At 47.8% G+C, this 25,754-nt stretch overlaps 1 protein-coding gene across 2 annotated transcripts in view; it reads left to right on the top strand.

Annotated features, from left to right (window-relative positions):
* The window catches only part of MDGA1 (MAM domain containing glycosylphosphatidylinositol anchor 1), a 60,382-nt gene that overhangs the window by 21,452 nt on the left and 13,176 nt on the right, over positions 1-25,754 (top strand). For both annotated transcript variants that reach the window (XM_049891213.1, XM_049891219.1), the window contains exons 2-7: positions 13,214-13,353; positions 18,003-18,177; positions 19,946-20,142; positions 20,979-21,111; positions 21,371-21,640; positions 23,909-24,238. In XM_049891213.1, the coding sequence (XP_049747170.1) occupies positions 13,214-13,353; positions 18,003-18,177; positions 19,946-20,142; positions 20,979-21,111; positions 21,371-21,640; positions 23,909-24,238 (1,245 nt within the window). The remainder of the gene's footprint in view (positions 1-13,213; positions 13,354-18,002; positions 18,178-19,945; positions 20,143-20,978; positions 21,112-21,370; positions 21,641-23,908; positions 24,239-25,754) is intronic.

Below are 25,754 nucleotides of genomic sequence, written 5' to 3'. Positions count from 1 at the left end.
TAGGGAGCACTATTATAGCCATTTTCGTAAGGAAACTGAGACTCTAGACTAGAGTGGTACGTGATTTGCCCCGGGTCACACAGCTGTAAGTGCTACAACCTGGACCAGACCCCCAGACCAGCCCTGCTCCTCCCACGGACTTGGTTCCATAGGTATGCTTTGGTGGGTGGGGGTTTGGTCCTAGCTGGGGACTAGGGCCAAGTGAACTGTAGCAATGAACCCCAGGACTGGCAGAGCTTAGTGGGGCTGGGTGGCTGGGACAAAGGCAGGAAAATTCTCATAGGAGTAACTCTGTGTCTGTGGGCCCCACAGCTCAGGCCAGGTGGGCTAAGGTCCTGGGATCCCAGGAGCCATTTTCTGCCCTGATAGGTACTAGCCTTTCTCTCCTGTCATCACCCTGGGAGTTCTCTTGGGGAGGTATTTCCTCCCAGTGATGACTACTTTAAGCCCACCTTGACATTCTGGTCTCTCGGGATTACTGCTCTTAGCATCCCCCCAAAGTAGACCTCCTCACTCAGTTTTACATTTTCCTCTTGCAGGACTTTGGGACAGGTTCCCAGAGGTCCTGGGCTATACTGCCAAAACGGAACCAACATTTATGAGCACCTACTAGGTACTAGTCATTGTGCAATGTACCCTGTGTGCCTTATCTCATTTAATCCTCACAACAACCCAGAAGTTACTTCCACCATAGTTTGATATTTATTATTATCCCCATTTTGCAGATGAAGAAACTGAGGCTTAACGAGATTAAACAGCTTACCCCTCAGACTTGCATTTACAGCTTCGAATCAAGCAGTGCCCAACTTGAAGCATGTGCCTTTTTGCTCTCTCTCTCCCCTGTGTACTCTGCCTGCACAGCTCAGAGCTGCCTCAGGTCCCCTCATTGTTGCAAGTCTTGATCCTAGTGTCCTGGGGCCCACCAGGGAGAAAGTTCCTTCAGGGGACCTGAAAGTCCTCGTTTAGGAGGCTTTCTCGGTGGCCTGTCCTGATATCCTGAAGTCCTAGAAGCAGTAGTGCAGATTAGATTTCCATTGATACACACGACAATGGAGATTCTGTGAGCATAACCTGGCTCTCTCAAAATGTGTGTGCCTTCCAGTGAGGCCAGGATGTGGGTGCAGTGATGCTGAACATTTCCTGGGACTGAGACACCACAGGGCTGGCCACTACTTTCAGCAGAGGAGGGTTGCTAAGAGTGCCAGGCTCTGCCACAAGCTTCAGGCCCTGCAAGCAATGGCAGGCTCTGCAAACATATCAGTCCCTGCAAATGGTAACAGGCTCTGTAAGCAATGCCAGGCTCTGCAAACAGGCCCTGAGTCTGACTATGTAAGCAGTAAAAAAGAGAAAAGCTGCTTGCTTTTATATTCAGTCATAGTGATAGGATGGCAGCCTGTGTACTGCTCCTTTCAGCTTTGGTGGCTTACCTTGGTTGGCACCTCTTATTCTGTGACAGTGCCTTTGTACCCAAAGGACAGAGACACACATGCAGGTTAGGCAGAGATTTCTGTGGTTAGAGGGGAGGTCGACTGAACATGAGTTTGGTTTTGATAAGCAAGAAAGGCCTCCTAGGGGAGTGGGCTTTAATACGGTCTGCAGCAGGGCAGGGCAGAGGCTCTGCACTGAGACGGCTGGGCCTTTTGGCTCTGTATCCTAGAGCCGAGGGCAGGATGTTCACATAGTAGGAGCTCAGGCAATGTTAGAGAATGAATCAAAGAGTCAGTGGCAAATGAAAAGGCCATTGTGTGTGCCCTGTGGAGGCTTGAGAGGATAGGGAGCAAAAGGGAAGATGATAGGGAATCCACTTGGCTCTAGGTCTAGTGCTCTAAAAGAGAATGGCCAGAGGCAGATGGGGCACAAGTGTGCTGGTGCTTCCACCTAACATGACTTGCATTAAGGTGAGGCCAGAGGAGATGGTATGTGGCAGGTGTGACTGTTTCAAACTGGTTTTCCCAGCCCAGAATTGGAGCCTCCCCCAGGCTTGGAGCACTCCCAGGAAGTCACCGGGCCACTGCCGGCTGGCAGTGAACACACAACAGACTTGAGACAGCTCTGCAGGCAGCTGAGGCTGGGGTGAGGGAAGGGCACAGAGAGCAGGGTTGATTTTCCTGAGAGGTCCATGCTCTACGGCCCACAGGAGAGGCTCAGAGCATCATCCCTGGCAGAAGGAGGCCCAGGCAGAGCCAGCCAGGCACCTGCCCCCCAAAGAGCCTCCTCCCAGCCCCCCCGGGCCGCCATTCTCTGAGCAGCTAATTAAAAGAGAAAAGCCTGTTAATATTTCAGCACTGTTAACTCCGATAAATTATTAAGTGTCCATTTGCATTAGTATGTGCATAAAGGGATCAATAAACACGTGCGTACCGGGGTCTCAGAGCGAGGGAGGGGTGGTTTCTTAGGATGCTGCTGCCCAGGACTGGCCTAACCAGAGACTCAGTGACTATGTCCTGAGCTCTGCTGTGTCCTCAGCACTTCGCTCCAGGTGCTCAGGAAGTCGTAATGCATGTGGGTTAGCACAAAAGTCAGGGAATCAGACTCCAGACCAGCCGGGGGGTATCCCTGAGCAACTTACTTAATCTTGCTGAGCCTCAGCTTCCTCAGCTGAAAAACGGGAATAATAATAGGCTTGTTATGAGCCATAAATAATAGATATAAAGCATGCAATACAGTGTTGGCACAGAGCCAACGATCAATAAATGGTAGCTATTATGATTTAAAAAAAAATTTTTTTTATTATGATTATTGTTATATGATGAGGCAGGTGGGGTGGGGAGACCTGAGACAGAACAGTCTCTAGCTCACAGCAATTGCTCCCTGCTCCTGTTCTACCTTTCAGCAGGCCTTTATATGCATGGTTCTTAGCTCAGCTCTTCTAGACTACATGCTTCCCTAGCGCAGTGTCTAGCTCTACAAACCCCCAGCTTCAAGTGCAGTACCTCGCACTGAATAATGGTTTGTTGAATGGCTGCCTGATGGAACTCAGGACCAGAGCCCGGATCCTGATTCCATATTACCTGGCCCAGAACACCCAGTGCTGCTTAAGGGAGGCAGGGTGGTGGCACCTGCCCTGCCTCTGGTAACTGCGCTGGAACCAACTGCAGGTGGGGAAGCCTGCAGCCTCCCTTCCCCTTTTCTCTTTGCTCTCCTCCACCCTACCCTGTTTGGACGTTTCCTAGCCTGCAGAAACTTCTGGAGAGTAGGGGGCAGGAGGCAAGGTTCCAGCCCTCCCGGGGCTAAGCCATGAGCACCCTTTTTAAATGGATGGTGGGGTGGAAACCTGAACGGAAGCTGAGAAGTGGCTTTAAGACTTTCCATTTATTTAACTGTCTGCCTACCCGCGCCCCCCCCCCGCCCCCGCCAATCTGTGTGCATTTGACAGCACTCCCCTCACCCCCCACTGGCAGCCTTGGAGGAAATTCTCTCATGGGGTGGGGACCCTTGATGAAATCCCCTCTACAAGTTCCAGTGAGAATTCTTTTCGGAACCACAGTGGTCAGATTAGAATTCACCTTGGCGTGAGTCCCCTGATGGTTTGTGCCGTCTTCGCTGGGACCGTTGGGTGCTGGCAGCCCCACCTCCACCTACAATTCGGTGTACACTTTTTGCTGAAGAAAGGAGTGAGCTGATAAGCCAGAAGCATTCTGCCAGTAACTCACTATTTCTGTCTTAAGCATTCTTGTTACAAGGCTGCCCCTAGAATGACATCACTCACGCCACTTGGCTCTTCTTCTCAACCGAGGGGCTGGGCAGGGGGCATGTTACACAACCCGCCAGCTGTCAGTTTTGTATTAAGCTTTAGATCGACTTCTCTCCACTTGTTATTCAAGTGCTGTCTATCCAGTGTTAAAAGTATCCTGTGAAGAAAGGGTTTTAGGGTCAAATGAGTTTGGAAAACACTGGATTAAACTGAATTGCATGGGTATGTTTACTGCAGGACTTTTCAGAGCCTGTAATATACTCTTGTGTACTCCAAGAGGGAGGGAGAACATGCAGCAGCCTTATTGGACAGTGAAAGTCTTCTGCCACGGACTATCAATGAGCACTCCGTGGCACACAGGTTTGGAGACACTGTTTTCATTTTCCGCTGGAATTTGTTGATACAGCTTGGGGGAGTGAAATAGGAAAAGTCTCATAGACCAGAGGTGGGGTAACATACTTGGTTCTGCAGCCATGTTCAATGTCCTGTCCATCAATGTGGTGTCAGGCAGAGATTATCAAATCCACCTGTGCCTTTGAAATTCCTGGGGAGCTTGCTACAAATACAAACTCTGAGGCCCCGCCCCTGAAATGTCAGCTTTGGGATCTGCGTTTTAACATCCTCCCTGGTGATACAAAGTGGCGGTGGGGGTGGGGGGGCGGTCCATGAATTACTGGGATAGTGAACAGAGAGAGTCCCAAGCCAGGAGTCCAAAGACCTGGATTCAAGTCCTAGCTCTGCTACTGAGTGACTTGGGTGAGGCATTTCCTTCTCCATGCCTCAGTTCCCTTCTCTGCACCTGTTAAAAACCCGTTGCCATCAGGTCAGTTCCGACTTATAGCAACTCTACAGGACAGAGTAGAACTGCCCCACAGGGTTTTCTAGGTTGTAATCTTTACAGAAGCAGACTGCCATATCTTTCTTCCACAGAGCAGCTGGTGGGTTTGAACCAGGATCTTTCGGTTAGCAGCCACGCACTTAAACACTGTGCCACTAGGGCTCCTCCCTTCTCTGCCAAAGAGGTCTAAATATGACTTGCCTTCTCTGCCTTTCAGCTGAGGCAAGAGCATGGAAATATACGATGGCCCCCAGGAATGTACCAGCCCTCATCATCTGTGGACTTGAGCTATTCAGCAGATAAGGCAGAATCCTTTTCCTTAAAGGGCTTGCAGGCTCCAGGGGAGGTGCGTTGCTTAGAGAGCAAGATCATTTAAAGAACAATAAGCGGCGCAAACAGTTAATGTACTCAGCTGCATACTCAAAGGTTGGAAGTTCAAGCTCACCCAGAAGTACCTTGGAAGTAAGGCCTGGTGATCTACTTCCAAAAAAATCAGCCATTGAAAACCCTGTGGGGCACAGTTCTACCTGGAAATACATGGGGTCACCATGAGATGGACTTGACTTGATGGCAACTGAGTTTTTTAATGCTGGCTAGTATTTTTGGATTGGCGGCTGTGTACTAAGCAGTGTTTTAAACACTTTCCATGAGTTTACTTATTTATTCCTTGAACAACCCTATTTTACAAATGAAAAAACAAACACTTAAGTAACTTGCTGAAAGTCACAACTACGTGTGATAATATTGTAAGAGAGATACTCCGGAAAATGGCTCCATTCTTCCCCCATTTTCCAGCTCCTCTCAAGCCCTGCACAACCCTCAGCATGAATTTTGACATACTCTTAGAACATCCCTGTGGGTTGAATGCCTGAGTGTTTCCACCCTGGAATATAAGGGGGCCACTGAGACTAGCTTGTATCCCCATCTCTTCCTCCGATTTAATCATCTCTGGAGTACGTACTCTTTGGCCAGATGTTTTACATTATTAAATATAAATTCCTTCCTAGGAGAAGGAATCATTGCTCCCATTTTATAAACAAAGGTGCTGAGGTTAAGTAACTTACCCAAGGTCACTCAGCTAGCTAGCGAATAACCAAAACCCCAAACCAAACCCACTGCAGTTGAGTTGGCCCTTTACAGAGTAGAACCACCCCATAGGGTTTCCAAGGAGGGGCTGGTAGATTTGAGCTGTCAGCCTTTTGGTTAGCAGCCAAGTTCTTAACCACTGTGCCGTGAGGGCTCCACAGTGGGTAAGACAGCCAAGAATTGGCCCCAGGTTGTCTGACTCCACAGCCCTGCTCTTTCCATTTCTCTAAGGCAGATGTCTCCCCTCCTCACTGCTCTCTGTCACATCCCTTCAGTTTTAGGGTTGTAATAGTACTCCCCACACTTCCAAACCATCCTGGTGAGTTCTGTTTCCTTGTTTGTTATCCATCTCCCCAACAATATTCCTTGAGAGCCCATCCTTGTTTGCTTTTCTTGAGGGTATCTCCGGCATCCAGCACAGCGCCTGGCTCAAAAGCATTTGTTGTTTGACCAATTGAATGAAGGGATTATGCCTTGGTGCCTCTCCACACAGGCCCTTTCGAATCAGAAGATTCTGCTGCTGGTGGTGCCTTTTTGGGGTGTGCAGAGCTGGAGGTTGGGGTTAGGAGGGACAGGGCCCCTTTGAGAGTCTGTGACTTGATGGGGCCTCTGCAGGTCCAGGGTCAGGGGAGGCTGACTCATTTAGCTAAATTCAGTGGGGGCTGATGGGCAAATGGAAATGCCAAGACCAAGGCTGCCTAGATACTTTGCTCCTAGCAAGTGCTCATTCCAGAAGGAAAAGCTACACATGGAACCAAGTCAGTGACAGGAAATGGCTTATCAAGTAGAAGTCAGTGTAAAGAGAGGCAATTGTAATGGTTAGTGTCATCAAAGGAAAGTGGATAATCACAGTGTTTTATGTCATCAAAGGGAGGTGGTTACTCTCTTTTTTCTTTTTTATTGGGGTGTAATTTAGATACTGGGTGGTTCAGATACTGAGTTCCTGAGTGGCGACAACGGTTAAGCACTCAGCTGCTAACTCACAGGTTGGAGGTTCAAGTCCACCAAGAGGCGTCTCAAAGAAAGGCTTGGTGCTCTACTTCTGAAAAATCAGTCATCGAAAACCGTATGGAGCACAATTCTACTCTGACACACATGGGGCCGCCATGAGCTAGAATTTACTCGATGGCAGCTGGTTAGTTTGGTTAACTTAGATACAATAAAATCTTAAGCAAATACCTCAGTGTGTTTTTACATGTGTATCCATGTGTGTAGCCACCACTCACACCAAGAGGTAGAACCATTTCCATCCTACCACATGGGATCCCACCAACTCCCCAGAAAGTTCTCCTGTGGCCACTCCAGTCAACAACCCTCTGCCCCAGCCGAGGGCAACCACTGTTTAGACCTCCGTTACCATACATTGGTTTTTCCCATGTTTGAATTTCAAAAAGATGAAATCATACACTATATACTTCGGGTCTGATTTATTTCACTCAAATTACGCCTGTGAGATTCAACAGCGTCACCGCATCTCGCATCTGTTAGTGTTGCTGTTGTTGGGTGCTATCGAGTTGGTTTTCAACTCAGAGAGACCCCATGTGACAGAGTAGAACTGCCCCATAGGGTTTTCTTACCTGTAATCTTTATGGAAGCAGATTGCCAGGCCTTTCTCCTTTTGAGGCCCTGAGTGGGTTCAAACCACCAACCTTTTGGTTAGCAGCTGAGTACTTAATCATGGCACCACCAGGCGCCTTGCATCTATTAGGAGTTCATTCTTTTTCAGTGCTGTGTAACATCCCACTATACGAATATACCATAATTTATTTAGCTTTGCTACTCTTGATGGACATTTGAATTATTTCTTGTTTTCAGCTATTATGAAGGAAAGCTGCTGTGCATTTTCTTGTACCTACTGCTTGGTTGTCATAAGCACTCATTTCTATTCGTACAGACCCAGAAGCGGAACTGCTATGTTGTGGGGCACTTGTTTAGCTTTAGCGGGTACTACTGCCATTTTTTCCAAAGTGGTTCTTACCATTTTAGAGTTGGATAATCTTAATAGTTAACTTCGTCAAAAGGAAGTGGATAATCTTAGCAATGTCATCATCCATGAGGTCCACTCATAGCCCCATCTCCAGGGAGGAATTATACCTGTCCCGTGGAGAGAGGCCTTGTGTCTGCCGGCATGGCCCATCTTCCCTGGCCTGTGCTGGCCATGCCCTGAGAAACTCTAGTTTTCCAGCTCTTTTTCAATATTCCTTATCAGCCACCAAAGTTCTGTCATTACAACACTGCCTTGCTTCGGGCAGGCCACAGTGTCCAAGATTACGGTTTAGAGCCTGTTAAATCATGTCTTCCTTGTTGAGAGCACCCCCGGCCTCTTGTAGACATCCAGGCAGCCTCCTGGTCTTATCAGCAACCGGCATACATACCATCTCTTGGTAGGTTGTTTCCTGATGAGATTTCCTGGGGACCTTGGCCACAGATGGCTATCTTCTTCATGTTATGGTGATTTTCATTGCAACGGGTGACAGTTTCAGGTCCTGTCTCCAGACTCTAAGGTGCATCTTATATAGGGCTTATGTGCTGATTGTAACATTCATAGATGGTTGAGCTGAAAAAAAACCTTAGAGGTTATCTATTTCCTGCATATGGGTGGGGGAGACAGGCCCAGAGAGGTGAACTAACTTGCCCAAGGCCACACAGTTTGTTTCCTGACAACCAGCCCAGGCTCATTCCTCTGTAGCATCTAGACAGGTGGGGTGGTCACCAGGACACTGAAACTTGGTGGGGGGCAGTGGCCACTTTTTGTAGAACCAGCTGCTGTTTGCAGACCCTCAGGGTTAAACATGGCCTGAGTAACTCCCAATTGCTGCCCCACAAACTTCTTGACCTGCTGCTGGGCTGCCTCAGTGGACCCACCTCTGTAATTAGTTCATGTCTGTCCCATCAGTGTTGGCTGAAGAGACTGTGGCATCTGTAGAGCTCATTACAATTCTAAGACTTTTCATTTATATTCTATGTTATCGTCACATCCACCCTGTGGATTCCTAGGGTTTGTAGTATTCTCTCCATTTTAGAGATGAGAAAACTAAGGCCTGGAGATCACTAGTGGTTTCCCCAAGGTCATATATAATGTTGAGACCCTGCCTATTAACTAGCATGAAGCCTCCCTGTTCTTTAAGACCTGGCTTAAAAGCTGCCTCTTCCATGGAGCCTTCCATGATTCTTCCTCCAGCAGGTGGTGATATCTCCCTTCTCTAGCCTCTTGGAGCTTTCTGTACCTCTCTTATAGGCTTAGCCACTTCACCTTGGAGTATTCTTGTAACTTCTTTCATTCATTCTGCCTTCACTGAGCGCTCCCTATGTTTTGTCAGAAATGAATATTGCCACTCCTGCTCTTTTTTGATTGTCGTTTGCTTGATATATTTTTTTCCATCCTTTGAGTTTTCGTTTGTGTCTCTAAGTCTAAGGTGTGTCTCTTGGAGGCAGCATATAGGCGGATCGTGTGTTTTAATCCATTCTGCCACTCTCTGTCTCTTTATTGGTGCATTTAGTCCATTTACATTCAGTGTAATTATGGATAGGTGTGAATTTAGTGCTATCATTTTGATGTCTTTTTTTGTGCGTTGTTGAGAGTTTCTTTTTCCTACTTAATTTTATGTGCTGAGTAGGTTATCTTTATATATTGTCCTTTCCTCATATTCATCCTTGTTGATTTTGTTTCTGGTGAGTCTCTATTTTTTTCTTGTATTTTATTTTGATGAGTAGGATAGTTTGTCTCCTTTGTGGTTACCTTATTATTTACCCCTATTTTTCTAAATTTAAAATTAATTTTTATTTCTCTGTATCGTCGTATCTTCCTTTCCATATGGAAGATCTATGATTACATTTTTTAGTCCCTCTTTATTGTTTTAATGTTGTCTTCTTTTATATAGTAACATCACTGTTACCCTGTTTTGAGCTTTTTTTTTTTTTTTAATCTTGCTTTCTAGTTTTGACTTCCCTGTCTGGGTTGACTTCTGATTTGCTCTGCCCGGTGTTCTAGTCTTGGATTGATACCTGATATTATTGATTTTCTAACCAAAGAACTCCCTTTAGTATTTCTTCTAGTTTTGGTTTGGTTTTTATGAATTCCCTAAACTTCTATTTATCTGGAAATGTCCTAATTTCACCTTCATATTTAAGAGACAGTTTTGCTGGGTATATGATTCTTGGCAGGCAATTTTTCTCCTTCAATTTTTTAAATATGTCATTCCATTGCATTCTTGCCTGCATGGTTTCTGCCAAGTAGTCCGAGCTTATTCTTATTGGCTCTCCTTTATAGGTGACTTTTCGTTTATCCCTCGCTGCTTTTATAATTCTCTCTTTATCTTTGGTTTTGGCAAGCTTGATTATAATATGTCTTGGTGACTTTCTTTTAAGATCTACCTTATGTGGAGTTTGATGAGCATCTTGTATAGATATCTTCTCATCTTTCACAATATCAAGAAAGTTTTCTGCCAACAAATCCTCAACAATTCTCTCTTTATTTTCTGTTATCCCTCCTTGTTCTGGTACTCCAGTCACTCATAGATTATTTATCTTGATAGAGTCCCACATGATTCTGAAGTTTTCTTCATTTTTTTAAATTCTTTTATCTGATTTTTCTTCAAATGTATTAGTGCCAAGTGATTTATCTTCAAGTTCAGAAATTCTGGCTTCTACTTGCTCAATTCTGCTCCTCTGACTTTCTGTTGAGTTGTCTACTTCTGTAATTTTATTGTTAATCTTCTGAATTTCTGATTGCTGTCTATGGATTTTTCCAGCTTATTCAACTTTCCATTATGTTCCTGAATAATCTTTCTAATTTCTTCAATTGCTTTATCTGTGTGTTCCTTGGCTTGTTCTGAGTATTGCCTGATTTCCTTCCTGATGTCTTGAAGGGTTCTATATATTAATCTTTTGTATTCTGCCTCTGGTAATTCCAGGAAGGCATTTTCATCTAGAAGATCCCTGGATTCTTTGTTTTGAGAGCTTGTTGAGGTGATCATGGTCTGTTTCTTTATGTGACTTGATATTGACTGTTGTCTCTGAGCCATCTATAAGTTATTGTATTAGTTTATGTTTGTTTACTGTGTCGTAGCTTCTTGGTTTGTTTTGTTTTGATATACTCCTATGGGTTGCTTGAGTGAGCTAGCTTGATTATTTTCGCCTTTGGAGTTCTGATGTTCTGTCCCCAGATGGCTAGAGCTGTTATCAGGTATATCAGTCTAGGAGTCCATTCACTTTTCTTGTACGAATTCAGCTCAGGTTTCCAGGTAGCTGATATCAAGTGTGTGGTACAGGCTCTGTCCTACAGTCTTAATGGGGCAGGGGTGATTGGCATAGTATATACCGGTATCTGACTGCTGCAGGGGGTCACGCTCTGAACAAGGCAGGGGGCTGAGAACCGAGCCCCGAGTGTCTCTGAGGAAAGCGTGTCCTTGTTCCCTAGAGTGTGCAGGTGGGTGGGTTTTGCAGATGGACCATGGGCACCCAAAGTTTTTGGTTGTAAGGACTGGGAGGTGCCAGTTATCTTTGGATGCCTGTCACAGGTGGCTGGGTGACCTGAGTGGAGCTACCAGTCCTTAGGTCCTGATGTGGGTAGGTGAGGACTCTGTTTAATAGGCAAAGGAATGTCAAACATCAAACACCCACCTCTCCACCGCACAGCTGAAATGGTTGGAGTCTGCCAACAAGGGCCTGTTCTCCTGTAAGAGGCCCACACAGGTCCATGCACATGGGAAAGGTGCTCAAAGTCCACAGACCGTTTATGCCTGGACAGGAGCTGCTTCTGTCCTGTGCTCCCCTGGTTAGTGGAGCTGGCAAATTATCTTTTCCCCCAAATGCCAATTTTTTCCCTTCTCCAAGGCCAGGAGGATGGCTCTAGGTGCTCAATAGTACCTATCTCAGGCCCAGGGAATTCAGTCACTGAAGCCAGCTTGGGGGTGGCGGTGGGAGCGCTACCTATGTTTGAGGCCTTGTGCTAGAGACACCAAGACGGAGATCACAGTCTGGTAGGCAGAAAGGCAGGAATCTGAATTTGACAGACACACAGGTCCAAAGCTCAGTTGTCGCACTGGGGATGTGATGCACACTCTGATGGGATACAGAAGGAGGGAGGGTGGTCAGTCATGGAATGCTTCCTGGAGGAAGTTACACATTTTATGTACAGGCTTTATCCCACCTATGCAAGCCCCTTGAGGGCAGAGACTTTGTTTTTACCTCCTCCTGTCCCCTCATGCCCTGTGCCAGCTCTTCCCATCTCCAAGCTCTTCAGACCCCAGCTCCCCTCAGCTGTAAGCAGACAGGTCTGAAGTTGGAGTCCTTCTCTCCTTCCCAGACCCCAAGATTGGTGCGCTGAGGGCTGGTTTGCCTTTAGAACAATGGGGCTAGCCTAGACACTGAAGGTGGGGCTGGGAACTCTGCAAGTTCAATTATTTCTTAGCTTTGGTCACCCAGCTCTGCCAGAGCCCAGTCCTGGGTACTTTGAGAGAGGTCAGGGAGGGGGCATAGTCTTCTGAGAGCCCCCAAGCCACCTGTGAGAACTTCTGTCCCTTGGGGAAGAAGCTGGTTGCAGGCTTGGGGAGCCACGAGGAAAAATGAATAGGCCTTTGGTGGGAGGAATGTGAGCCTCTGGGCTTAAGGGGGCATCTTAGATTACATTCTCTGAAAGCAGAACCTGAGATGGTTGGGGCAGCGGTGGGGAGAGACATGGTTTAGGCAAGTGATTTGCTGAGAAAATGCTTTCAGGAGAAACTGTAAGGGAATGAGGGAAGCAGCCAAACAAAGATGTGGCTCATTTGAAGTTTAACCTCAGCCTGTTCCCGTGGGAAGCTCTGGAGTGTGAATAACACCACAGAGTCATCTCACCTTGAGGTCAGGTGGCTGGCCTTTTGTACGGTATCAGTCAGTCATTGGTGTGTATGTGTGGGGTGGGGGGGGAGGTGAAGGTAACCTCTGAGGCATTTCTGGCCAAAAAACCAGTTCCCATCAAGTTGATTCCGAATCATGGAGACCCCAAATGTGTCAGAGTAGAACTGAGCTCCATAGCGTTTTCCATGGCTGATTTTTCAGAGGTAGATTGCCAGGCCTATCTTCCAAGGTGCCTCTGGGTAATCTTTTCAGTTAGCAACTGAGTGCATTAACTGTTGCCCTATCCAGGGAATCCCATTTCTGGCCAAGGCAGCTCTTATTGGCTAAAGGGGGTTGTTAGCAGCTACCATAGCAGCTGGAGATGGGTGCATCTGCCAGATATGGGAATCTGGGTGGAGCACCAACAGTATCCACTACCAGGGTGCTGCTGATTAAGACAGTGATACTAAGTTGACCGATAACCAGTCTGTACAGGAGACAAAGTTCCCTCGCACATGTTAGCTCATTTAAGAGCATGGATCTCTTGCAAGGGGAAATTGCCCCTTCTTGAGTCCTTGGGCCAAGGATCTTGGCCCTTCTGGTTCTAGCGTGTGGGCCCTGGGAGGAGTCTTTCCTGAGATCAGTGGGGTCAGATCTCTGAGGAATGGTCTGGGAGGTCTGCGTTGACCATTCCCCCTGATGCATTCAGGAGAGAACCTCAAACCCCTCTGGCCCTGGTGCCTCTGGTCTAAACCTCCTTGCTTCTGTCCCACCAGCTCCAGCCCAGGCCCAGATCGTGCATGCTGGCCAGGCGTGTGTGGTGAAAGAAGACAACATCAGTGAGCGTGTCTACACCATCCGGGAGGGGGATACCCTTGTGCTGCAGTGCCTCATCACTGGGCACCCTCGGCCCCAGGTAAGCCCCACCCTGACATTGCTCAGGCCCCTCTTGCCCCCACCTCCTCACTCCTCACCCCCTCTCTGGGACCAGAGTTTGAGAAGAGGAAGCAGGAGCTACGCAGTAAAGACACATGGTGGCCAGTGAACAGGAGACAGGAGACTGGGGCTGGGGAAATAGCTGGAAAATTAACTCTGTGGAGAAAGGCTGGAGGCTCTGGGCTTATTCACCTGAAAAAAATGGAATGGCTGAGGGGAAAAATTGAATGTCAGTTACTCAATTCCACTCCATTCTATGTTTCTGCTGAGCAGACATCTACTTAGATGCACTCTCAACCAATGTTGGAGGGAGGACCATGTGCCACGCACTATCCTAGGTACTTTCTCCATTGTTTTCTCTTTGAATCCTCACAATAGTGCCTCCTTTTACAGGTGAGAACCCTGAGGCTCAGAGAGGTTGGGTAAGCACCCAAGGTCACACAGCTTTTATGATAGTGGAAGCGGAATTTGAATCCAAAACCAGCGTACTCTGTAGCTTAGCACACTTCTTCCCATTGTATTCCTCTTTGGGTTGGGGGCTCAGAAGTTACAAGCAAAATGTAGAATAGCCTCTACTTTAGTAGGCTTTCGGCAGGCAAGCTCCACATTCTAAAAGTTAGAAGACCCAAAGCAATTAGAAAGCAACAGAAGATAAGTATCTGCAAACATGACGAATTTTGTCACAGGCCAACTGTCTGGTTCAGGCAGGAAGTGTGGCTGGTTATCACCAAGGGCTGGTGGGAGGAGACAGGAAGGAGGAGGTAGGCTGGAGGCATGGTGGGATTTGCTGGTGAGATGCTGTGACCTTTAATACCAACAGAAAAGATTGCAACTGGATCCTTGGAAGGACAGTGAAATACAAAATCCTCTTTTCTGGGTAATTTTGGGAATAGGGATGGCTTTAGTAGACTTGGCGTTGAGACAAGCAGATGGACAAGGAACCCCCTAAAGACTCTTTCAACCTGAAATTGTTATCACGGCTTGCTCCTTCTCCAAGGTTTATTTAGATGTGAAAACAATGCTGCTGGTCTTCAGGGTTGTGTTTGTGTCAGGTGTGACTGTTACAGTGGGGATGATCCTCCCTAAAGCCAATGAGGCTGCTGGGCCATCTTTCCCTGAGGCTGCACTGGCCATCTGTGTGTGTCCCCTGTGCATTCCACATCTGAGTCATTCCACTTCTATGTCTGTGTGTACATGCACCATCTTTTCTACTTCCATAAGTGGTTTTGTTTTTCTTCCTGCTATCTAGGCTCAAAACCTTGGGCTTATATTTGATTCTCCCTCATCCCATTCTCCACATTTAGCCAGCTTCTGAGGCCTTTCTTTTCGTGTTTCTTGCATGAGTCTTCTCCTGTCCATTCCCCATCACCTCCCTAGGTCATACCTTCAGTCCTGTCCCATGTACCACAGCAGTAGTCTCTACATTGATCTCTTGGTCTGCCTCTCCCTCCTCAACCCATCCTGCACCTGCACCAGAATGCTCATCTCCAAGCTTATTATATCACTCCCCTGTTCATAAACCTTCCATGGCTCCCCATTACTTACCAGACCCAGTTTAAGCTCCTAGAGGTGGAACTGAAGACCTGCCACGGTACGGTCCCCACCTACCTTTCCTGTCTGATCTTCTGCTGTTCTAACACCCTTCACTACAGACAAACGTGTCTCCTCACCATTCCCCAAATACACCCTGTTCATTCCTGCTTTCATGCTTTGGCCACTGCTGCTTACCAGATGCCTTCTAGCTTCTTTTTTGCTCACTTTATGACAACAAGTATTTACTGAGCACATGCTATGTGCCAAGCACTGTGACGGGTCCTGAGAATACAGCTATGATTCTATTCTCACGGAGCATCCAGTCTAATATGGCAGAGGGGAAGTATCATCTCATGGCCCACTTTGTGAACAGGATGGGAAATTGAGTTGGCATGGAATTCCCCACTCCAAACAAAAAGGAAGAGTGAGGAATCTCTAAGGGCCACAGAATGAAGAGGGACTGTATAGTGATGGCAGTGAGCAGGGGTTGAAGAACCTGGTCCATGGGGGGACTTGGCCTGCAGACAAACCTTAGGGATAATAGTACAAGTACACACATACGGATATGAATTGAGGCCACAGGTCTATCCATGGCTAGGAACTGGAATTGGACCCTCTACCTAAAGCTGGAAGCTCAACAAGAGTGGCACCAGCTATCAGTGGGGACGAGAAGATCTCTGTCCCACAGCCCAGAGTCACAGCAGGGAGTGGACTCCCTGCTTAGGGTGTGGGTATAAATAGTCACCTATGAGAGATCTCTACCTTAAGCCTGTCTGTGTCTTACACTATCAAAATGGTGAGGAAACCCTAAGCTAAGAAACTAACATAAAAACCTATGAACCCATTTTATCTTGGCTATAAGCAATCATAGGAGCCCTGGTGGCACAGTGGTTAAGTGCTCAGGTACTAACTGAAAGATTAGCAGTTTGAACCCGTTGGCTGTTCCAATGGACAAAGATGTGACAGTCTGCTTCCATGAAGCTTTACAGCCTTGGAAACCCTATGGGGCAGTTCTACTCTGTCCTATAGGGTCACTATGAGTTGGAATCGACTCAATGGCAATGGTTTTTTGTTTGCTTCTGAGCAACCATAAAATCACACCACAGACAGGCCTCCTAGGGCCCAAGTAGGATGCCTGTGGAAGAAAACTCCACTAAATATAAGTCTGCAGAGTAAAATTTTAAACTACATTTAAAAACACAGTTACAGGAGAACCAGTTCACTAACCCAATAAGTTGAACAATTCACATCTCAGAAGCCAGAGATAACTGAGCAATCTAAAAGGATATTGAAATGAACTGTTTCTAACATTCGAAGAGATAACAGAAGGAATAGAACCTATAAAATAGGAGATTATAAAGCCTAATCAGTCAGATATTAGAAAAAGGAAATAGAAATCCTAGAAATTAAAAAAAAGTCTTAAAAAAATTGGCCACAATATTCTAGACATAGCAAAACAGAAAATTAGTGAATATGATGACAGATCTGAGGAAATCAGCCATAACTGCAGCATGGAGAAGACTAAGAGGTAGAAAATGTGAAAAAGGGAGATGATACACATGGAGAATAGAATAAGGAGCTACAAACACATGCTTAGGCATTCTAGAAGGAAAGACTAGAGAGAAAACAAAGAGGCAATATTTAAAGAGATAAAGGCTGAGAATTTCGCGGAATGGAAGAAAGGTGTGAGCCCTCAGATGAATAAAGCAAATCAAGTCTCAAGCAATATGTAAACAAACCCCATCCAGGCAAATCATAAAACCACAAAATATCAAGTATAGAAAGAAAAAGACATCTTCATAGTCCCATTCTCTCTCTAAAACATCTTCTGATCTAAGCGTGAGTTGCCTGACACTACCTCTAACCTTCCTCAAGTTTTTGTGGCCTCTAGAGCCATGGGGATAGAGCAGGGGGTGGAGAGGGGAGTAGGGTAGACATATTATGGCCTGTAGTGACCCCTCTGCTGCATGAGAAAGGTTGCCCTTTCACCCCCTTCTCTCAGTTTATGGGCTATGGACTGACCCATTCATCAGGATCGCACTCACCCAGGACAGTGGACTGCAAGGCCGAGAATGGTGTGGGTGTGCCTGCCATCAAGTCCATCCACGGGGACTTGCAGGCACTAAGTACATACTCATTTAATCCTCCCAGTAACCCTAACCAGTTGCCGTGGTGTCGATTCTGACTCATGTGTGTCAGGAAACTGTGTCCCATAGGATTTTCAATAGCTGTGATCTTTTGGAAGCAGATAGGCATGACTTTCTTCTGAGGCACCCCTCAGTGGATGTGAACTGCCAACTTTTCAGATTAGTAGCTACTGCCACTTAGGGACTCCTTCCCCAAACCAAAACCAACCCAAACCCATTGCCGTCTAGTTGATTCCGACTCATAGCGATCCTGTAGGATACAGTAGAACTGCCCCCATAGGGTTTCGAAGGAACGGCTGGTGGAATGGAACTGCCGACCTTTGGTTAGCGCCGAGCTCTTAACCGCTGCGCCACCAGGGCTCCAGGACTCCCCAGTAACCCTACAAAACTGACAAACAACCCCCTCCCCCAAAACAAAACAAAAACCCTCTGCCATCAAGTCGATTTCAACTCACAGGAGGTTAATAAACCAAAAAAAAAAAAAACCAAACCCGTTGCCATCGAGTCGATTCCGACTCACAGCGACCCTATAGGACAGAGTAGAACTGCCCCATAGAGTTTCCAAGGAGAACCTGGTGGATTCGAACTGCCTACCTTTTGGTTAGCAGCCTTAGCACTTAACCACTACGCCACCAGGGTTTCTGAGAGGGTTAAGAGTTTCCATTTTTACAAATGAAGAAATGGAGGCAGGCAAGGTTAGGTAACTTGCTCACAAACCCATGCTCTTAAGTGCTACACTATACTGCCTAGATTTAAAGCATCCTCTCTCTGATCCCAGATTCCCCAGACTCTACCTTGCTGCGGCGTCCCCCGAGTCTGTTGGGTTAGTTTCCTAGGCCTGGATATACCCCAGTGCGCTTGTGGAAAGCATATGCGGGCAGGGCGCGCCGCTGTAGGGCCTTCTGCCCTAGCCCAGGCGCACACCCGCTCCCGCTCTCTGCCGGCTCAGGTGCGGTGGACTAAGACCGCGGGTAGCGCGTCGGACAAGTTTCAGGAGACGTCGGTGTTCAACGAGACGCTGCGCATCGAACGCATCGCGCGCACGCAGGGCGGCCGCTACTACTGCAAGGCGGAGAACGGCGTGGGCGTGCCCGCCATCAAGTCCATCCGCGTGGATGTGCAGTGTGAGTCTGCACCCTTCGCCACCCCGGCCCTGGCAGCCCCGCCCTGGGCCAGGGAGCATCCTTCGCAGAGCCTTGGGGGTCAGGGTGGGAAGTAGAAGGAGGGAGGGAAGGGGGAGGGAGAGGCGGCAGCTGCATGGAGGCGGGCAGTAGAGACTTTCTCTCTTTGGGGCTACGGAGGCAACTCTGTTGCCCCTGCGATGTGTGCCGCACTATCAGTTTATATATGCCCGTCTGTAATCTTATGAACCTTACAACGGCCCTGTGAGGTGGGCAGGACAGGTTGGATTATACCCATTCCACACACGAGGAAACTGCAGTACGAAGCCGTGTGACTTGCTCAGGGCATAGAACAGGGTAGTACTGCATCCGAGAGGGGACAGGTCTCTTTCCTCTGGCTCAGTGCCGTTCCCACAATACCTCATGTCTCTGCTTTTGTCCCAGGGGCTGCTCTGAGATTGCCCTCCCCAATCACCTGCAAGATCAAGTCCCCGACCCCCACCCCAGTCCTGGTTGTTGGTTCAGTCCCTACCTGGCCTCCATGGATATCCCCTTACCCCCCGGGAGCCTCCCTCCCTTTTTGCCACTCACCCAGGTACCCAGAGCTATGAAGCCAGGCACAAGGGCACCATCTTAATGCCCAGAATGAACCTTCCCATTAACCATGGCCCTCCCCAAGTGGGACCTACAAGGGTGGTGAGAAGTGGAGCTCCAGACTCTTCTCTTCTGCCCTCTCCATCAGCCATCTAGCTTCCTGCCAAACCTCTGGGCTTGAGGGTCCTTCCTTGCCTTGTTGGTACTGGAAGGGGCTGGCAGGCAAGGCCAGGGCCTCACCAAGGCACTCCCCACCCGCCAGCCTTGGCTATGGGCTGTGGAAGGAGGACAGGATGACGGGCTGTTACAATGTCTGTGGTAGAATGTTGGAATGGGGAGTGCTGGAGCCTGTGGTTTGCACAATCCTGGCTGCACATTCAAATCTCTAGGTAATCTTTAAAAAAATATACTGATGTCTGGGCCCAACTCTCAGAGGTTCTGATGTAATTGACCTGGGATGGGGCCCCAACATTGGAATTTTTTTCTTAAACTTTTTTTTTTTAATTGAGGATTAACTTAACATCCAATAAAGTGGACTAATCTTAAGTGTACAGTTCAGCGAATTCTTACACGTGTATGTGTGTGTGTAAACACCATTTAGTTCAAGATATAGAACATTTCCAGCACCCTAGAAAGTTCCTCATGCCCTCTTCAGTCAGTAATTCCCCTAGAGGTAGCCACTGTGCTAACTTCTGTCACCATCAAGGAGCTCTGCAGGCATCAGTATCAAAAAATATTGACAAGAAAATCCCCATGTGATTCTATTGTACAATCAGAGGTGAAGACCACCCATCTAGTCCAGTTTACCAATGCGGACACCGAGGCTCAGAAACAGAAGGGACTTAGGGAGGTCACATGACAAATTAACAGCTAAGCTGGGATTCAAACCAGGGTCTCCTGATTTCCAGTCCACAGCTGCTTCCTACATCCTATGATGGGAGGATATAAAGATAGACACTTCCATGTTGGTCCCTGGGGAGGGACAGCTGGGAGGGAGTCTGAGAAGCCGTCAAGTCCAGTCCCCCCTGCTCTAACAGGTTGATCAAGCTTGCAGGACTAGAAGAGTATCTGGCTCTCCGGAAGTGTCCTTCACGAGTGGCTCAGGTTTCCCTAAGCCCTCCCCCACCCCACCTTGGGGTCACCCAGCCCTGACTCTCCGGGGGCCATGCCTTTGCAGACCTGGACGAGCCAGTGCTGACCGTGCACCAGACGGTGAGTGACGTCCGAGGCAACTTCTACCAGGAGAAGACAGTGTTCCTGCGCTGCACTGTCAACTCCAACCCGCCTGCCCGATTCATCTGGAAGCGCGGCTCCGACACTCTGTCCCACAGCCAGGACAATGGAGTTGACATCTATGAGCCCCTCTACACCCAGGTCAGGATGGGCAGCTGACCTAGTCTCCTCGTGGTTCACTCCTCACTCTTTCTCCTGGCCCCGCTGAGGGAGAGGGGCCTGGGGGCTGAGGCCTTGTGACCTGCAGTTCATGGGACCACCCTGATTCAGCACTTCTGTTTTGATGTCAGAAGCATGCAGTCTGATTGGGGTTCAGAAAACCTGGGGCAGAAAAATCTGGGCAGAAAGGTCAGGAGTGGTGGTGAAGAGAGGAGTGGCCCCAAGGCAATCTGCTCTCCAGGGAGGTTGCTGGTTAGGAAAAGGCGCCCCCCTAGTTCAGGCAGGTCGTTTTTGTCTATGGCAGGCTGACAGAGTGTTGGCAACCCATAGACAGCCCCAGCAGGAGCTGGGGGGCAGGGAGATGACTCCTCTTCCTCTGAGTTCCCCACTGTCCTAGGAGATGCTGACGAAACCATCCTGCAGGGGATGGGTTTGGAGATGACTTTCCTAGGTGGCTGTCAGAGCCCCACGTGTGGCCAGAGCCCTGTGGGCAACTTCGTGTTTGTGTGGGTTGTAAGAACAGGATTCCCTCCCTACCCCCTCCACTACCCACAGTGGGGAAACTGAGGCCAGATCCTGGCCAGCATGCACTAGGGCAGCCTCACACCCAGGGAGCCCCATGACAAGGGACTAAGGGTATGGAGAGTGCAGCATCTGCCCCAGGCTCAGGTGTCCTGGAGTGAATGGTGTGAGTGGAGGTAGAGAAGGCAGGAATTAGAATACAGACCTGCTTTAGCTTCCAGTGCTAGATGAATGGGTGGGTGGGGCCCCAGGAGACCCAAGCAGACCCCTCACTCCAGTGGTCCACTACCATCCAGGGGGAGACTAAGGTCCTGAAGCTGAAGAACCTGCGGCCCCAGGATTATGCCAGCTACACCTGCCAGGTGTCTGTACGCAATGTGTGCGGCATCCCGGACAAGGCCATCACCTTCCGGCTCACCAATACCACGGGTACAGGCTCTTCCCAACCCAGACCCTTTGCCCACCTTACCCAATCAGGAGACAAGTCCACCCCACACAGGACTCTAGGCACATCACTGCTAGTGCTTCTGGTCTCTCCCTTCTCCCCAGTGTCTGTTCCTCGCCTTCTTCTCCCCTCTTTCTTCCCCCCAGGGCTTCCCCAGTCCCCATGGTTTCCCTATCATCTTCATCCCTCCTACACCCAGCCTTGCCTCAGGGTCGCCTAAGACCCCACCTTCTTTCCTCCTAGCACCGCCAGCCCTGAAGCTGTCTGTGAATGAAACTCTGGTGGTGAACCCTGGAGAGAACGTAACGGTGCAGTGTCTGCTGACAGGGGGTGACCCTCCACCCCAGCTGCAGTGGTCCCATGGCCCTGGCCCACTGCCTCTGGGTGCTTTGGCCCAGGGTGGCACCCTCAGCATCCCTTCAGTGCATGCCCGGGACTCTGGCTACTACAACTGCACAGCCACCAACAATGTGGGCAACCCTGCTAAGAAGACAGTCAACCTGCTGGTGCGATGTACGTGGCCTCTGGAGGGGTGGGAGGGAGCTCGGAAGGCAGACAGGGTCCTGCGTCCTCCAGGAACCCCAACAAAATGGGAAAGGGGCCTGTCTGCTTCCGCTTACGTGAGGAATGCTGAGGAGGCTTGTTCCAGACACTTTGATTTCCGTATAATTCAGATGCCTGCCATCAGGTGGCACAAGGACTAAAATCTGCTTAAACTTTATTTACAGTTTATAATCTACATCTCCAAATGCAACCTCAACAGTCCAAGAAGTAGAAGGGCTGGTTTTGATTACCCACATTTTTTTTTTCTTTTTTAGTTAGGGAAACTGAGGCTGTCAAAAGCTAAATGTGGACATTTCAGTTTTCAAGCCAAATTTCCTGGCTTTCTCTCCTTCTTCTTCTTCTTCTTTTTTTTTTTTTTTTAATATACCATGGTATCCTTATAATAAATTAACTGAATTACAGTGGAAATGACACACATTTCCACGCCTTATCTGTAAAAATTTACTAGCAAAGCATTTCACTGAAAATTTGGAGCATGATCTAAAGAAATCCACTTTTCTTACTAAACCTCAGCCTCAGTAGTTATCATTAGCTGCTTAATATGATCTTGATTTTGCTACTCTGCTTTAAAGAGAAAACTTTAAATTCTTCTGCTTGGGTAGCTTTAATTACTATTATTATTATTATTAATGATCCAGGCTTGTTTCCAGCTCTTAGCACTTAAAGTATGAACTACATCTGCCAAATCCATTTGAGAGTCCTGTAATGACTTACACTATCTTCTTTGTTCATCTCTCACTGGCCAGTCAGTCTCTCTTTGACCCTCCTCACAGAAAGAAGCTAGCTCCCTATGTCTTTTTACTTAATCAGAGTAAGAAAGAAAGTAGCAAGGTTGTGGCTATCTGATGACTACTTTTCCTTTGACACTGCTTGCCTTACCAGAAGATTATTTTTCTTCACCTGATTCCGTTTGATCTTTAAAGCCTAGGTCGGTGAAAGATCTAAATTTACATCAAATGTACATAGTCACCTCTTAGGGTGACGATACAAACTGCTTTTGCCAGGACAGTCTTGGCTTATGCCTGTTGTACAATGCCCTGTCCAATTAGTGCCCAGCCTACTAAGAGATCTACCTAACTCTTGGCTTACTTCAAACAAGATTCAGATTTTTAAAGAGGCCAACTCCCTTTTCTTTCTAAACTCTACATTTTTAATTTAACTGCATGTAAAATGACCATATTGGTCTTTTATTTAAAAATCACACAAACCTGTTGCAAAGAGCCACACAGCACAAAAGGATAAAATGTGGAAATTAAAATTGCCTTTCAGTTCCCCTCAGTCTCACTCTGTAGATATAACCATTATTACCTTCTGGCACACCCTTCTAAAATTTTTATTTTGCGTATTCAAGGTAACAACAGTAAAAAATAAAGCAGTGTAGTGGTTAAAATCGCAGGCTCTGTGTTTGAATTCAAGGGTTGCTACTTTCTTGAGCAAATTGCCCTCTCTGAGCTATCGTTCCTTCCTTTGTAAAATGGGGACAATAATAGAACCCCTCCGTAAAGATTTCAGGATGGGTTAAATGAATAAATCCATATAAAGTGCTTAGGACAGTACCTCTCACATAGTGTATGTTCAATAAATTGTTGTTGTTTTGTGTAGTCCAGTCGATTCTGACTCATAGCGACCCTACAGGACAGAGTAGAACTGCACCCATAGGGTTTCCCAGGCTGTAATCTTTTACAAGAGGAGATCACCAGGTTTTTTCTCCCATGGAGATACTGGTGGGTTTGAACCACTGACCTTTTGGGTAGCAGCCGAGCTCTTAATCATTGTGCTGCCAAGGCTCTTTATGTTCAGTAAATAGTTGTCGTTAGGTGCCATCGAGTTGGTTCCAACTCATAGCAACCCTACAGGACAGAGTAGAACTGTCCCATAGGGTTTCCAAGGAGCGGCTGGTGGATTTGAACTGCCAACATTCTGGTTAACAGCTGAGCGCTTAACCACTGTGCTATTAGTGTTCCTCAGTAAATAGTAGCTATTATTATTACTGAACTGACTTTTCTGCAGTGAGCTTATTTGGAACTTTTAAGGACACATCTGAGCAAGCAGAACGATTTCCAAGCAGAGAAAAGTGATGGTTTCTCCCGGGGCCTTATAGCCCCCAACCTCCAGGAGGGCCAGTCTGAGGGGAGGAGCTGGGTCTGAGTTGGGGTGGGACAGGAACCTCTGGCTTTGGGCCAGCCCCAGCCACCCCAGCCTCCCACCCACCCACAGCCATGAAGAATGCCACGTTCCAGATCACCCCCGATGTGATCAAAGAGAGCGAGAACATACAGCTGGGCCAAGACCTGAAGCTGTCGTGCCACGTGGATGCAGTGCCCCAGGAGAAGGTGACCTACCAGTGGTTCAAGAATGGCAAGCCGGCACGCATGTCCAAGCGGCTGCTGGTGACCCGCAATGACCCCGAGTTGCCTGCAGTCACCAGCAGCCTGGAGCTCATTGACTTGCACTTCAGCGACTACGGCACTTACCTGTGCGTGGCGTCCTTCCCCGGGGCACCTGTGCCTGACCTCAGCATCGAGGTCAACATCTCCTCTGAGACAGGTGGGCAGCTGGAGGGATTTTGGGGAGGTGCGAACGAGCTGGACAGGCCCACAGGGGGTGGGAAGGCAGCAGCTTGGGAAAGGGAGGCCAGACTGAGAAGGATACCATTTGTTCATGCCCAACACATTTATTGAGCAGCTGTTGTTATATGCCAGGCACTGTACTAGGTGCTGGGGTACAGTGATGGGCAAAACAAGCCTCTGCCTTCATTGGAGTTAGTAGGGAGAGAAACATTTTTCAGATAGTTTCACAAATAAATATATCGTTTCAAACTGTGATACATGAAAGTCAAGAAAGAGTTCTTTGAGTTAGAATGTTTAATCTGAAATCTGAGGAAGGGGCAGGATTTTACTGGGCAAAGGGGAGGAAGGGAGGGTTGGGGGAAGAGCGAGGCAGGCCAAGCCATAGCATGTGCAAATGCACTGAGGCAGGTTGACAGGGGCCAGATTACGCAGGTCCTTATAGGCCATGGTAAGGATTTGGGTCTTTATTCCAATAATAGTAAATAATGATAATGAAATAATAATGGCTAACATTTATTGAGTATTTACTATGTGCTTTCATGAGTTTGTATTATCTCATTTGCCTTCATTATTTATCTTATGGTGTACATAGTTTGTCTTCCCATTATACAGATGAAAAAAACTTATAGAGTTTAATTAAGGAAATTTTTCTAAGGTAATACAACAATAAGTGGTGGAGCTGGGATTCGAATCCAGGCAATCTGACTTCTGAGCCTGCTGTCTTAGCCACTGTTAAAGGGTTCATACTTTGAGAATGACAGGAGAATAGAGAGGATGACTTTCGAGAGGGTCTCCAGAATCTGGTGTCCAGCTTCCAGCATCCTGTACCGAAGAGCCTCTTCAACTCCCTGGGCCTCAGTTTCTCCTCTGTGAGAGACCAGGTGGCCTCAAAGGCCCTTTCCATCCTGACATCTGTGACTATTAGCTGTGAGGTAGTGTGTGATATGGCAGTGTGCACAAGGAGAGGTCCAGTGAAGCTGGAGGAGTCAAGGAAGTCTTCTGGAACGAGGCGGACTTGAGCTGAGCTTTGGGAGTGAAACAAGTTTCCCCATATTCCACAAATGGATTTTGCAAACTGCTGTGTGTCAGGTCCTTGGTGAGGAGCCCCAACCTCAGAGCTTATCGCCTAGCCAGAGGAGTGTGTTGGGGGAGGGAGGTGGGACAGGCAGGAAATGGAAGGACAAACCCTGGATATAGGACACAGGAAGTAAAGGAGGAGTATGCAGGAGGTTGTCTGGGGAAGTCATGGAAGGCTTCTCAGAGGAGGTGTACTCCATGTGAGCCTTGAAAGATGTATTGGCCATTTTGCAAGTGGGTGGGCAAGCCCAGGTGGGTGGATAGCAGGCATAAAGAATGAGGAGTTCCCAAGGTATGTGAGACTTGGTGTGTCCAGGGAATGTGTTCCTTACAAATGGATCCTACACCTGGGACCCAGGATGGGAGAGGGAAGATGAAGCTGGGAGGTGGCTGAGTCTGGAGCATGAGGGCCTTGT

The sequence above is a fragment of the Elephas maximus genome, chromosome 1 (assembly GCF_024166365.1).
Source record: "Elephas maximus indicus isolate mEleMax1 chromosome 1, mEleMax1 primary haplotype, whole genome shotgun sequence".
Taxonomy (NCBI): domain Eukaryota; kingdom Metazoa; phylum Chordata; class Mammalia; order Proboscidea; family Elephantidae; genus Elephas; species Elephas maximus.
This window is presented reverse-complemented; position numbering and strand designations above follow the sequence as displayed.